Below are 13,920 nucleotides of genomic sequence, written 5' to 3'. Positions count from 1 at the left end.
AACCCCCAGTAACCATTACATGTACATTCGCAACATATTATGCGCTCTCCATCCATTACTAGCAACTCGTACTCATACATCGGTTTTCCTTAAGCTTCAAGCATGCAACGCCAACTTCTCCAGCAAATCTCTGATCTTAGCCATCAACTCTGGTATCCGGAATGGCTTGCCAACTGTATCGTCCATCCCCGCTTCTAACATTTCTTTAATCTGTTCTCGTCGTGCGTTGGCGCTCACCGCAATCAACGGGACGCGGCTGCGAAGCTTGCCTTCTTGGAGGGCTGCGCGGAGGTGTCGGGCAGCTGTCAGTCCGTCCATGACGGGCATCTCGACGTCCATCAAAACGACATCGATCTTCGGTGCTTCTGCGGGTGTATCAGCAGCCAAAGCCGAACTGAAGATGATATCCAATGCCTCCTGTCCGTTATTTGCAACACGCGCTTCACACCCCGCCGCAGTAAGCTGCTTCTGTAACACCTTCTGGTTAATGAGGTTATCCTCCACAACCAAAATACTAAGCTTATCAAGCTTCGCTTCATTGACAGTCCTGGCAACTTCCTCCTTCGCAGTAGGCGTACTCGCAGTCTTCAGTGCTCCAAGCTCCGACTTAGGGACGCCATCAGCCACCTCAGCAACCGACCTCCTCCTTTGCTCAACTGGTGCAGCACTCTCACCCTCCTCTGGCGCAGATCCCCGCTCAGCATGGATGTAGAAAGAGAAGGTCGACCCTTCATTCTCCTTACTCTGCACTGAAATCTCACCACCCTGCAACCCCGTCAACTTTCTACAAATGAACAAGCCCAGTCCACTACCGCCATACTCCACATGCGTCCTCGGCGTAGCCTGCGAGAAACGCTGGAAGAGCATCGCGCGCTCACTAGGACTCAACCCACGTCCGGTGTCAACAACCGAGAACGACAGATATATCGTGTTCTCAGTCTCAGGGTAGAGACTGACAGCATCCGCATTACTCGTATTCCCAACCGACACAACACTCTCCTGCGAGTTTTGCCGTGTCATGGAATACGGCTGTTCACCTTGCTGCCCCTGAGTGTGGTCATGATCACACTCCGTCAAGGGCCTCGCAGCCGGCCTCGTCAAGCTCGCCGCAATCCGCACAGTGATCTTTCTCACAGGCCTCATATACGAAAACTTGATCGCATTCGTCAACAAATTGATCAACACCTGCGAAAATCTGGACGGATCAGCCTTGACCCAGTCAACCCCAATCCTCTCCCAACTCTCGTCCACCTCGAATTTCATATCAATGTCTTTCGACTGTACTTCTGCCTCAAACATCTTGAGCACAGACTTGACTTTCTTGAGTGGCTGGCAATCAACCGGCGTAACCAACAAAAGCGACGAATCCAACTTCGACAACGTAAGTGTGTCATCGATAATCCGCTTCATGTGACTCGTACACAACGTAATCGTCTTAATCGCCTCATCCGACTCCGCAATATCCTGATGAATCTCCGCCGGTGCGTGCCGTAGCGTCGCCCCCTTCTGCAACCGATGCAACATATCCGCAACCAAATCACAAAGCTGAATAATCGCACTCAACGGATTCCGCAACTCATGACTCGTCATGTCGATGAAATACTCCTGTTGGCGTTTACTCTCCAATGCTTCCTCCGCAATTCGTTTCTGGAGGGCTTCATGCCTTTTCCTCTCCGAGATATCCAGACATACACCAAGAACATTGAGTACATGTCCCTCATCATCCAGCTCCGGAGTTCCCGCCGCGACACACCAGCGCTCATACCCGTTTTTCTCCACAACCCACCTAAACTCGGCCTCCGCCTTCCCTCCCGAAAGCAACTGATCCCAAAACTCCTGTAAACGATATTTGTCTTCGGGATGAACCGAATCAAGCCAATGATCCGGATCCTTGTCCTTTGGAAACTGCGAAAACTCGTACCAGGCTTCGTTGACGAACGTAACATGTCCCGTCGCATCCGCTATGAAAATCCCCGCTGGACTCCCCTCCGCCATCCTTCCGAACCTGCCCTCCGAGAGTCTCAGCTCCTTCGTCCGTCTTACGAGTAGCTGCTCAACCTCCTCCCTCCTCTCAATCTCCTGCTTCGCATGTCTTAACTCCTCTTCAACCAATCTCGCACTTGCCAACCCGGTCACGAAACTCCGTCCCAGCAACTCAATAAACGTCCGATAATCCTCATTATACGGCCTCCTCGGATTCAACGCCAACACCGTCACCGCGAGTGGTATATCATACTCACTCGCGATAACCGGACTTACAATAACCTTCCTCACCGGATCCCCCCACCCCCGACTGGGTATATCACCCGTTAACTTGCGTAGGTCATCGACGACAACACTCTCATGCGTCAAGAACGCCTCAAAGATTTGTCGTTCGAACGTAATATCCGAGTACTCCACATCCTCCTTCGTCTCCAACGTTAACTTGGGCGGAATGCACCCATGGTCCTCAGGTAAGCCCACCACACACTCCCTCGTAAACTCAAACTTCGCATGTTTCGTTTGTTCCCCGGGTGTAGCTTTGATCGAATACGTCACCAATATCGGAATATCTCTCTTATTGTCGTCCACCCCAGCCTTTACCGCCTCCCAAAACTCCTCAACACTCTTCACGCTCGCAATCTTACTCCCCAACTCCCTCAACGTATGCAATCTTCGAGCAGCAATCACGCGTCTAGTCCCCTCGAACGCCGGATTCAGCAACCCACACACCTCCCCATTCTCATCCCGAATCGGGACAATACTCCACGAGAAATACGTCTCCTCCACGAATCCTAATCGATTCATGAATAACATATCATCATCCTTGTGTACCGCCTCCCCCTGAAACGCCCTCCCGAAGGTATCTTTCACGAATTCCCACAACTCTGGCCACCCTTCAATGTAGCTCTTCCCCAGCATATCCGGATGTCGGTCACCAGTGAGAGGAATGTAGGCCGCATTATAAAATATCGAATGCTGTGGCCCCCAATACAGCGCACACGGAAACGGACACGCCAGCACCAAGCTCGTCAACATCCTCAGATTCTGCGGCCAGATATGTGTAGGACCAACATGTTTCCAATTTGCTTCTCGGAGGCATTGGACATGTTTTTGGTATGCGGATTGGAGTTTCGCGGCGTTTGATCCGCCTAGACATTGGTTGTCCCATAACCGTGTCCAATCATCGTCGACTGCGGCGGGGGTGGTGGGGGCGGTGCTGACGACCAACTCACTCGTACTTATCGAACTTGTCGATGCAGATGAACTCTGTGACCGAACACTCGTACTCACGATAAACATCCCCTCCACCGGAACATGCGTCCACACATACCCATCCCCGGGCCCCCTCTCGTCCATAGTAACGGGCAGAGTGTCTCCAGTCCCGATCTCCATCTCATATACCGGATTTCGCCAAATCACCCTGACATCGCCCCCACACCCCGTAACATACGCCGGAGTCGGTAATACCTCAAGATACGAGATCACGCTCAACCCTCGCAGCCTTTCTCGGGGCTGGAGATGGACGTCTGCGTCCATGCTGGACATGCCGCGGTTGACAGCTGCTATTCTGGGATGCGGCGGACCACGGGTCGATGATCTGCTCGAGATTTTTCTGAATCGTTACGTTGGAGGGGTGTACCGTGTGCCGGGCGATGCACTGCGCTGCGAAGCTCGAGCCGCCTGTCAGTTTCTGCACAGCTGTGCTAATTCCCCACAATGAGATGCAGTTCCGGGGCCGGATGTGAAAACAGCACTTACACCTCCTCAAGCTCTTCACGTTTCACAGACAGGTCGTGCTCGTCGTCGTTCGAAGCGATATAACAGATCCTCGTCTCTGGCCAGTGAAGGAGCATTCAAGTTGCTTCGCTTCGAGAGGCGCCAGCTTCATGGGGCGGCACGTGGGCTGCTCTGGTGCGCGGGCTAAATTGAACCAGTCGTACCCAAAAGTGCGATCGCGATCCAGCATAGGGATTCACATATAACCCGATGGACGGTCTGAGGGGTTGTAGCTATGATAGATCGTCTCCTTAAATGTCCATCTTCTTACAGAAATGTTGTTTGCACTTCAATCCGGCCATCCACCTCAGAACTCCCACGCTCCCTCACCCGCCCATCCCTTCCTCCTCCCCAAACATCCCAACCTCCCCAAACACCACCGCCGCCTCCTCAACCCACAAATTCCCTCTTAACACCCCCCAGAGATCTAACCAATACTCCTGCAACCCAATAACCTCCCCCCTCACCAACGTCATCACAAACAAACACACCAACCTCACTCGCCTTGCCCTCTCTTCACCTTTATCGAGTGATTCGAGATGTCGTGCTGTGTGCGCGAGGAAGTTGTGGAGGAGGTTGTCGGTGTAGAGGAGGGCGGGGTCGGAGGCGAAGAGAGCGTTGAGGGTTTCGAGGGTTGGGAGGGAGGTCGGGAGGCGGGCGATTGCAGATAACGTATCCTGCCTCTGTTCAGTATGTAATAATGTTGTGAGAACCCGGAGTGCGATTTGTGGGTTGTGCTGTAACAATCCCTGTATCGTGTCCGGGAACATCATACTGGCGTGGCAGGCGGCCAGGTGGCAGTGGTCCAGCAATGTCTGTATATACTTCATCAGCCAGCGCTCAGCAGGCGTCTCATGAAGTACATACCTCTGAGTCTTTCTTCGATAATGCTTCCTCCGAAGCCTTCGTCAATAACTCCTCATACACCTCATCCTCACTCCCCACCGTCGTCGGATCCGTATCCGGCCCATCATCACCCTCCACCTCCTCCTTCATTTCCGCCCTTGTCTGTTTTTTCTCTACTGCTTTGTCGTTCCCGTTTCCATGGCCGTGACTGTATACGAACGGCGCAGGCTCCTCAACCCCTTGCTCCCTCAACGCCCCCACTATACTCTCCTCTATCCGTTCCGGCGGCGCATAAACGTTCAAATCCCCCAACACCTCCTTAGCCGTCCTAGTTTTCAGCTGTAACACCATGTCAGCGTCCTATCCTAAACACAGAACCAGAAACGGCAAGCTAGAGGCCTGGTGCTACCTCTTGTCCTTTTCCCCCCAAAATGCGTCCAACAACAGCAACATGCCCCGCCATCATCCCCCCCGGGTCCCCTCTTCCACACAAATATTCCTGATGTGCCTGCCATACACTCACGAAATGCGACAAGAAAGGGTTGATGGTGAGGGGGTAGGAGGCGTAGGCGTGGTAGAGGAAGTAGGATGCGTTCATTTTGGTGGTGGACTGTATTCCAGTTATCTATGTCAGCAGCTGTAGGGAGCAACAGAGACAGGAAAACCCATGACTGGAATACCGTTGGTGTGTTTTCTAGGACGGTGATGAACCGGCATGCGAGGCTGAAGACATCTCCGTCGGCCGCGGCGTACTTCTCGATGACGGTTGCGATATCGGCGAAGGTGCGGTCCGCTTGCGAAAGCAAGTCCAGCACCTCTTCAGGAAGGCCGTAGAGCTCTGGCATCCCGTCGACCGTATGCAAACACTGGAGGCCAGCTGGGGAGACGGGGTGTATGCGCTCTCCAAAGTCCGCGGGCGGGTGTTGCTCGTTGGCATGTCCAGATGTCGCGCGCGGGACCCTGCACACCGTCTGTACGTCACCACCCTCGGGAACTGTAGATCTCCAACATTTCTTCTTTTATTGTTCAAAGTCCTCTTCTCTATAGAACGACATTCATCACACTATTCTTCGCAGTACAAATCCAGTTGCGTTCGTCCGTGCCTTCCTTCCCAATAATGAACCCCTTCTCCGACATCCCCCCAAAGATGCCCTCCACGACCAGCTCTTCCGAGCCAGTGTTCTCCTCCAATTGGTTCTCCACGCCCAACGCACCCGCCACGATCATAACCTTTCCCTCCTCGTGTGTGGTGGAGGCAAGGAAGTTCCCACCACCCTCTCCTTCCTCAATCAAGAGCTGGAATTTATCTCCGGCATCGACCTTCCACTCATTCTCCAAACTAACACTATCCCGACTCGGATCCCCCGCACTAATCCTCACCAAGGGGGTCATCTCTCTCTCTTCTCCTTGTCCTCTATGCAATCTAGCAAAGAAGTTGGTTTCCGTCGTCGTAAACTTTCTCCCCCGAATATGCAACAAGATATGCGTAATCGCACTCGTCCGAGTCGGACTAACGTGAATAATCATATTCCCCAACGCTTTTTCCACCTCAACCTCATTACCAATCGTCTTCAACGTCGGGTGCTCCACCTGCAGCGAAGAGCGGCGGCGAGGAAAGGAGAGAGTGAGACCCCCGGATGTGATGAGGTTGTGGTTGTGGTAAAGAGTTTGTGGGTTACCGGTGAAGAAGTGTGTCGGAGTTGGTAGGATGCCGATCTATGTGTCCAAGATTAGCATTCACCGTTTGAGGAAAGACTGTTCGTCGTCACGCCTTTGTAGCATTCGGGAATCGTTTCTGGAGGTACTCTCCACGACTCCACGCCGGATCACCCAACGCAAATACAACCCCCGCATCCACATCCACCTCCTCTTCTCCCTTTTGCTCAGCCGCTCCTCCTCCATCCGCCATTCCGAATCCAGCACCAGCATCAGCACCGGCAATATCGGCATCCTTAGCCAACATCTTCGCCAATCTCTGATTCCGCCACCTCCCAACACTAATCCCCAAATCCTCCTCCATCCTCTTAACCCCAACTCTCCCCCGCTCCCCTTTACTCGCCATCATCATCGACACACCCACCCCTTGTCCTCCATTTCCCTTCATATGTGGCACACGATCCACAACCCCAATCACCAAGTCCTCAATCGCCGCTGACGTGTGTGCCCGGACGAAGGCGTATAAATCAATATTCGAGGAGAGTGGAAAATACTCCCGTGAGATGAGACAAACGAGATGAGAGGGTGGATCAGCAGGGCTGTGTTTCTCGTAGCAGGTATCGAAGGAGGTGGAGAGGGCTGTGGAGAGGGAGAGGTTGAGGGATGTGCAGGCTGTTATTAGGGTTCGTTTTTGTGCATGTTTCGGTAGGCGCAGAGGTATGGACTGGCGCAGGGTGAACATTGTGTGAGATGTAAGTGAGAGGGTTGGCTTTTTCAAGGTGGGGTGTAACGTTGACATCCCAATTGGGCAATCGAAGCACCTCGATGCAATACAGCAAAGATGAAAGAACCCTTGGAGAATGAAACAGAGTATCGATGGGAAACGGCACGTCCATTCCTCGAACATCCCGAAAACCCTAAATCCATAACATATACACACAGTACAATCCAAGCAAAATCAAAAAAACCAAAGATGACCATGAACCGGAGGGAATCCCTGTGTCCCTCAAAAGATGTGTTCTACCTTCGTCGTCTGTTTCCTTTTGTTTCCTCCCCTGCCCCTTTCTTCTCTTCCATCATTGCACTGGCATTTAGCCCGAGCACCTCCGTTTACCACTCATCGGCCTTAGAAACCTCCTTGGTCACCTCCTGGTACAACTCCAAATAATCCTCCTCCTTGCCCTCCTTGTCTCCCTTCTTCTTTCCACTTCCCGGCGCAATCATAACACAACTCGTCGGCCTCTTCGTCGCACCCGCAGCACCCAAATCCTCCTTCGACGGAACGAAAACATAGGGCACGTCCGCATCTTCGCAGAGGACGGGGATATGGGAGATAACGTCAATGGGGGAGATATCTCCGGCGATGATGACGAGACCTTTTTGTTGCTTGCGGAGGGCTTTGACGACTTCCTTGACACCGCGCTTGATCTGCTTGGCTTTGGCAGCTGTCCTTATTGTTAGCCCCGACTCTTAGGCAGGATCAGACAAAGGGAGAGACATACCCTTCTTGACAGTCTTCAACAACTTCTTGTTCAACTTCTTCGGCGCCAAAGGCTTGGCAATCTCATTCACAGCAGCCAACCTCGACTCGTAGTTGTCGCTCTTGTCTCCGGATGCATCAACCATGGAAACGTCTCCGACCTCCTCAACGACGGCAGACTTTCTTCTCTCCTTCTTTTCCTTCTTGTCCTTGGAATCCTTGCCCATTGTTGCTGGTTATGAGTGAATGCTGATTTACTGCTGGCGAGGGTTGAGTATGCTATCGCTGCACTTTTTTCGGCGTTGGATGCAGGTGGGGGGTGTACGGCCGCGCAGGTGAACAGACTGCCCACCAACCGCACCGTGAGAACGAGAAAATATAATATGAGAGAAGATGCCTGTTCAGAACTCCTCGACCACCTCGCGAAAAGAGATCCAGAGATCAAATCGTTTCTTAATGCTTTACACCATTTCTTCCCTAACACACTCTACAGCATCTCCTGTCGTCCCTGCACAAACACTACTGCCGCCGGCTTGAAAGGCTATTTCAACTCCGGACCCAGAGTCGCTAGAATCATCCTCTGCTCCGACTCACTTAGGCCGTCTGAGCTGCGATCCACCCTCATCCACGAACTAACCCACGCCTTCGACCACGCCCGCCCTGGCACCTTCGCCACCGAGCTTCACCGCACAGCCTGTACCGAAGTTCGTGCCTCCTTGCTAGGCCAATGTCGCGAAATCACAAACCTGGAGGTGAGAAGGGATTGTGTCTTTAGAGATGCGGTGGGGAGTGTGAGCAGGCATGTTGGAGGTGATGAAGGGGTTGCGAGGAGGGTTGTGGGGGAGGTTATGGAGGGGTGTGCAGGGGATGGGGAGCCGATGGGGATGTTTAGGGAGGCGGTGAGGAGGGTGAGGGAGGGGGGTGGAGAAGTATGGTGAGCGGTGATTGGGGTCGGGAAAAGGTACTGAGCGGTATGTTTCTGCGGTACGTTTTCTGCGGTACGTTTTCTGCGGTACGTCCTGGACCGGCGAACTCGGCAGGCGTCTTTGACGACATGGGAGTAAGCATATCTGATGGCCCATACGACTTCAAAGGGACTAAAGACTCTACCAGCTGGTTGCACAACCGAAAAAACACAGTGAGGAAGCCACTTACATCAATATGGATGCATTCTCTCTCACTTTCACGCAATGTCGACGCTACCCTACACGTACCTTCTTCTCACGCTCATCGTGTAAGTTCTTCTTTAAATCGGTATAACATCTATGCTGCTTTCGAGGAAACGCGTTCGCGGGACACTCGGCAGGAAGCTTGTTCCGGGACGGTTTTGTGTCCGGGACGGTTTTGTGGTACTATAACCGTCCCCGTCGGCTTCGGGTTGGACAGCGATGCCTGAGAGTTCCAATTGCAAACACGGCAACGTCTAACAATACAAATGCATTCTGTTACTGTCAAATAGTAGCCATGCTATCCTACACCCCTCCCTTCCTCATTTTCATGCCCTTCTAATTCAAATCAGTATAACACCTGTACGCCTCCAACCCAGCCTCATAATCCCCGTCCTGAGCCTCCAACACCACCTCCTCCCCATACGTAACAAAATACACCTCACCCTCCTTCACGTCCTTGCTCTGTCCACCCACACTCATCCTTCCCTTCCCCTTCGTGAAGACCATAATCGAGGGTCCAGCGATGGGGTCGACGTTCTCAGTCTGACCGGGCGCGAGAGAGGTAGCGAGGATTGCGAACTCGTCAATGGGGGGGTCGTAGAGCAAAGAGTGCCCGTACTTCGCCTTCGGGTCGAGCTTGAAGGCCGCCTTGGGGAGGTATTCGAATGTCAGGATATCCATGAGGAGATCTGGGTTGCGGTCAGAAGGTGGGCAGAAGCCGGCGTTGACGACGTTGTCCGAGGAGGCCATACACTCCACAATCTCCCCCGTAATATACGCATGTGGCTCATCAGCCCCGATGTAGATATACTCCCCCGGTTTCAGGAAGATACAGTTCAACAGCGGTGCGGAGAACAAACCCGGGTCAGCGCCGTACTGAGTGTGAATAAGTCTGAGGAGACCAGGGAGGTCAGCACCGTGGGGACCGAAGCTGGAGGTTGGGGAGGCGATGTAGTCCAAGAGCTTCTTCGTATATTCCTCGATACGGGAAGTGGATTGCGTGAGAATTGCGTGTAGAAATTGGCGGAGAGCAGCTTTGTTTGCTTGTACAATTTTCTTGTCCTCGGACTCCTCGTTACCGGAGACGGTTGAAATGAACGTCTGCGTCGCCTCTGCGCCTGGGAATTCTGCGAAGATTGGTGCAGCCTTTAAGACGGAGATGATCTGTTTAAGAGGACGGAATCCACTAAAACCAGCGAAGTGGGAGAGTGCGATCGCGATCTCAGGCTTATGGTTCGGATCAACAAACTGCTTCGGATCTTTGATATGCAATTTCTGTCCCCACTCCTTATCCGGGTGTGCCTGGAACGGCAAGATCTTGCCAATACTCATGATTTTGAACAAGAATGGCAACTTGCTCTCATACGCCTGTTGGACTTTCGCGCCCATCAACTCTGGGTTCTCGGCGAGGAGGTCGGCGAGGGGACGGCCGGAGGCGAGATCGTGGGAGGGAAGGGTTGCGTGGGTTCCCATCCACATTTCGGAGTAGGGTTCGTCCTTTTTCTCGAAGCCGGGGGTTGCGGCAGCGTAGCGCACGACGCGGGAGTTGGGATCGGTTGAGCCCCATTCGTAGCTGGCATAATGTTAGCATATGAGCGGGAAGAGAAGGATTAATACTGCGAGGAGAGGACTGACTTGTTTGTGCCGCACTTGAGCTGAAGGAACTTCGGAGTAGCCATTGTAATAGAGGGTATGCTTTAGGTATGAAATTGTATGCTTTGGAAATCAATTGGAGCGGGATGGTGGTGATTTTTATGCTTCAGCTGAGCGTGGAATCTCCGAGGACACGGTGATTGCACACCAATGACGTAAGATCCAGGATCCTCGAACAGATATGAGAAAGACGAATCAGATGAAGCTGAAATGAAGATAAAACACATCTAACTACTACTACTACTACTGCTACGTGCACGATGATGCACCCAGCCGAACCCCGGCATCCCAGACTTCGCTCCGCGGTCGGCAGCCACCAACACCAATACGCGAAGGGTACCCCAGATCATATCAACGTTACATTTCTGACCCTCCTCGAGGAATCACACCATGTCAGCAAGTCCAGTCATACTCTCACCACGTCTAGGCCCCTCCACGACCTCGCCGCTTCTTTCTCCACGGCAATCACCCCTCTTCCACACCCACCACCGCCGACGGTCTGTCACTCCCGGACCCGCCTCAAGTCGTGGTACCTCACCTGCGCTGTCGTTGAGGTCGATAGATGTGTCTGCAGAGGAACATATTCCAACCCTGAGTATCAGCCGGTCAGTCGTCACGCTGAACAAACTCAACCAAAACCTGAACTTGGCGAAGGGCGGTGACGCTGCCGCGAACGCCCGCCGGCGGAATAGCTTACCCAGCAAGACTCGAGAACGACAAAAGCTCCAACTAAAACACCTCTCGAAACTAAGTGGACTACCACTAAGTCCTGATCTCCTACCTCTAGCAAGTCCAGGTGGGACGGGAGTGATGACACCTCTAACACTCGATATGGAGGGGTTGGAGATCGTTGAAGCCACTGCTGATGAGATGGAGAAAGTTCAGCTTGGGGAAGCGAGGAAGAAGGAGATCGGGATGGTTGGTGTGGATTATTTCCTGGTCAAGGAGAATACGAGGGAGATTGTTGGGAAGGTTGTTGTGGAGGATGATAGGAATGAGAAGCGTGATGAGAAGGAACATGGAGTGCCGGAATCATGATCGTTAGTGAGGATTTGGCCGGATCTGAAAGGTGTACGATATAGGATATGGACGATGGGACTGCTAAGGATAGCTAAGGATATTTTGGGCGTTAATGTTGGAGGATGGTTCGATTCTGGACCCTTTCGGGCCTCGTGGTGAATTAGGTTATGATGAATATTTCTGCATCTCTCTGCTGCTAATGGGGCCTTACTTCGTCCGTCTTCCACAATTCAGCCTTAAGAGGACGGTTGACGGTTATTCCAATGTCTGCTACCAAGAATAGGAAGGGGCCCAAGTAAATACTCGTGGCCACACATAACAACGTACAGTACCCCGCCCAGAGCGTTCCTCTGCAATTTAACGTCCTGCCAAAGCGTTCCGAGAGAGCGTCCCGAGAGAGCTTGCTGCCAAAGCGTCCTGCCAAAGCGTCCTGCCAGGTTGAAAGCGCCCTCCCAAAACGTCCTGCCAGGTCGAAAGCGCCCGCCCAAAATGTCCTGCCAAAACGTCCTGCCAGAGTGTCCTGCGAAAGCGTCCCGAGAAATTGTCCTGAGTAAGCGCCCCGAAAAGCATCGCGGTCCCACCAAGCGTGCGGCCGATGCTGCTCGAATATTCCTAGGAATCATCTGAAATCGGGATTACGTGTAAAACGTGGAATGTGCGCTCTGTCTTACTCGCAAACACAATGACGATTGCACGAGTCTGGCATCAAAGGGTTTGGATAGATGTACTATTGCCCGCACTGCAATAGCAGACCATGGTATGCGTGGGAAAAATGAGGCATACTGGGTGAGGCCCACGCCGTCTTTCAAAAGGGTAGATTGAGTCCCAGGTCTACTGCCTCATGATCTTGACTATTGTAAGGCACCGAACTGCTGCGCTTACTATGAACAAGTATAAGTACGTCCGTATTATTCCTAGTCTACCAGGTTCATTACCAAATATTCTCACAAAAGGACCACCCAAAAGCTCCAGACTCCAATATCAATTCCCTTTCCCAAAACCCCACTCTCTAACCCCAAACCCTATTTCTCCTTCGGCATCTCCAAAACTAACCTCCTCTCCACCTCCGTCTCCTTCCCAACCTCCTCCTCCCCCTCAAACTTCAACTTACAACTCCCGTCCCTCTTCATCCCCGTGACCTCCGCTTTATAGAATGTCGTTGTTTCAGGGTAGCGTGCAAGGACCATCGTTCCGTTCGGGAAGGGTGCGAGGCCGTCGGAGGTTGGGGGCACGAAAATAAGGCTTGAGACGGTTGTGCGGAAGGTGCTATGGGAAGTTTTGTTAGAGATGATAGGGGAGGAGGGAAAATGGGGGGAGACGTACTGTAGGGTGTTATTGTCATCAGGCTCTGGATCCTGAACATCGACTTTCGCTTTTGATCCTTCACCCAACAGTCGTATAACATTACACTGAATCCAATCCGAAGTACCCTTCGGCTTGAACGCGACCTGTGATCCAACAGTAATCTGTGCTTCTGGTTGACTATACAAGGGAGATTTGTCAACAGCTGGAAAGCAATGATGATACTCAGCCTCATACCTCTTTGCTTTCTTCTTCGACATAGGAGAGTCCGATGAAACGACTTCATCGACCTTCCTCTTCTTCCGCTTAAGCTCTTGGACGCCGGCAGATTCCGTCGCCTGCCGTAACGCAATCAAGATCTCCAAACTCTGTCTCGCCTCTTCAAGTGTCCTAAACACCCCCTCCAGATTAGCCTCCTCCTCTTATACCGCCCTCGTACACTTATTGTAGTACGTACCTCTGCTCCAACCTCGTCGCATCAGCTCCATCCTTACACGTCCTCCCCAACTCCTCAACATACTCCGCCATCCCTTCTCCGCCCTTCTCGACGCGTACCCACCCCTTGTTCGCCTCCATCGCGCATCGCTCTGATCTCGCACGGATATCCGGTAAACGGCGAAGATCGCGAAGGGTGTTGGACCAGATGCTCGCTTCTTCGGTGTTGTCACCGCCTAGAGATTGGCGGGCGCGGGAGCGGTTGGACATTTGTGAAGGTGTTGTGAAATGTGAGATACGAGATGTGGGATGCGTTGCGGTCTGGTTTATGAGATACTTGGCGATGCGTCGAATGCGTTGAGGAAGGGAGAAGGGTGATCGATGGGTCGTATAAGTCGCGTACTTAGGATGCGGTCAAATGTGCCTGTAACGTCGATTTCCAGGCGTAGAACCGCGATCGCGTTCAAAGCTGCCGCATTCAGCTTAGTGCACGAAACGTTGACTTGAACTGAGCTCAAAGCGGAATGGGAACAAACTTTAATACGAAACATATTTATTCAAAGAGTCGAGCTCAACCGTCAAACCACAACGGTTGAACAT

General features: G+C 52.5%; 8 protein-coding genes across 8 annotated transcripts; 2 read left to right on the top strand and 6 right to left on the bottom strand.

Moving 5' to 3' along the window:
• Nucleotides 1–96: 96 nt before the first annotated feature.
• Nucleotides 97–3,777, bottom strand: SAICODRAFT_19531 (uncharacterized protein; the record flags this gene model as incomplete). The annotated part of the gene is made up of 2 exons (XM_019166116.1): nt 3,742–3,777; nt 97–3,686 (listed from the first exon to the last, which is right to left on the bottom strand). The coding sequence occupies exon 2, from the start codon at nt 3,526–3,528 to the stop codon at nt 97–99; it is 3,432 nt and encodes a 1,143-aa protein (XP_019023847.1). The 5' UTR covers nt 3,529–3,686; nt 3,742–3,777.
• A 308-nt stretch (nt 3,778–4,085) lies between these two features.
• SAICODRAFT_35403 (uncharacterized protein) lies at nt 4,086–4,956 on the bottom strand (the record flags this gene model as incomplete). The annotated part of the gene is made up of 2 exons (XM_019168421.1): nt 4,086–4,574; nt 4,627–4,956. The coding sequence occupies 2 exons, from the start codon at nt 4,954–4,956 to the stop codon at nt 4,086–4,088; spliced, it is 819 nt and encodes a 272-aa protein (XP_019023846.1).
• Nucleotides 4,957–5,595: 639 nt separating this feature from the next.
• On the bottom strand, nt 5,596–7,269 carry SAICODRAFT_126580 (uncharacterized protein). Its single transcript, XM_019165394.1, has 2 exons — nt 6,377–7,269; nt 5,596–6,321 (listed from the first exon to the last, which is right to left on the bottom strand). Exons 1-2 carry the CDS (start codon nt 7,166–7,168, stop codon nt 5,647–5,649), a joined length of 1,467 nt encoding a protein of 488 aa, XP_019023845.1. The 5' UTR covers nt 7,169–7,269; the 3' UTR covers nt 5,596–5,646.
• Nucleotides 7,270–7,371: 102 nt separating this feature from the next.
• On the bottom strand, nt 7,372–7,887 carry SAICODRAFT_57634 (L30e-like protein; the record flags this gene model as incomplete). The annotated part of the gene is made up of 2 exons (XM_019169552.1): nt 7,372–7,706; nt 7,764–7,887. 2 exons carry the CDS (start codon nt 7,885–7,887, stop codon nt 7,372–7,374), a joined length of 459 nt encoding a protein of 152 aa, XP_019023844.1.
• A 226-nt stretch (nt 7,888–8,113) lies between these two features.
• SAICODRAFT_30539 (uncharacterized protein) lies at nt 8,114–8,801 on the top strand. Its single transcript, XM_019167705.1, has one exon. The coding sequence runs from the start codon at nt 8,125–8,127 to the stop codon at nt 8,677–8,679; it is 555 nt and encodes a 184-aa protein (XP_019023843.1). The 5' UTR covers nt 8,114–8,124; the 3' UTR covers nt 8,680–8,801.
• A 445-nt stretch (nt 8,802–9,246) lies between these two features.
• On the bottom strand, nt 9,247–10,656 carry SAICODRAFT_93048 (mannose-6-phosphate isomerase, class I; the record flags this gene model as incomplete). Its single annotated transcript, XM_019171849.1, has 2 exons — nt 10,546–10,656; nt 9,247–10,483 (listed from the first exon to the last, which is right to left on the bottom strand). Exons 1-2 carry the CDS (start codon nt 10,587–10,589, stop codon nt 9,247–9,249), a joined length of 1,281 nt encoding a protein of 426 aa, XP_019023842.1. The 5' UTR covers nt 10,590–10,656.
• A 297-nt stretch (nt 10,657–10,953) lies between these two features.
• On the top strand, nt 10,954–11,601 carry SAICODRAFT_7765 (uncharacterized protein; the record flags this gene model as incomplete). The annotated part of the gene is made up of 1 exon (XM_019171073.1): nt 10,954–11,601. The coding sequence occupies one exon, from the start codon at nt 10,954–10,956 to the stop codon at nt 11,599–11,601; it is 648 nt and encodes a 215-aa protein (XP_019023841.1).
• A 934-nt stretch (nt 11,602–12,535) lies between these two features.
• Nucleotides 12,536–13,745, bottom strand: SAICODRAFT_19524 (uncharacterized protein). The gene is made up of 4 exons (XM_019166115.1): nt 13,343–13,745; nt 13,123–13,275; nt 12,907–13,065; nt 12,536–12,849 (listed from the first exon to the last, which is right to left on the bottom strand). Exons 1-4 carry the CDS (start codon nt 13,588–13,590, stop codon nt 12,606–12,608), a joined length of 804 nt encoding a protein of 267 aa, XP_019023840.1. The 5' UTR covers nt 13,591–13,745; the 3' UTR covers nt 12,536–12,605.
• Nucleotides 13,746–13,920: the final 175 nt, after the last annotated feature.

Source organism: Saitoella complicata, assembly GCF_001661265.1.
Source record: "Saitoella complicata NRRL Y-17804 unplaced genomic scaffold SAICOscaffold_13, whole genome shotgun sequence".
Taxonomy (NCBI): domain Eukaryota; kingdom Fungi; phylum Ascomycota; class Saitoellomycetes; order Saitoellales; family Saitoellaceae; genus Saitoella; species Saitoella complicata.
This window is presented reverse-complemented; position numbering and strand designations above follow the sequence as displayed.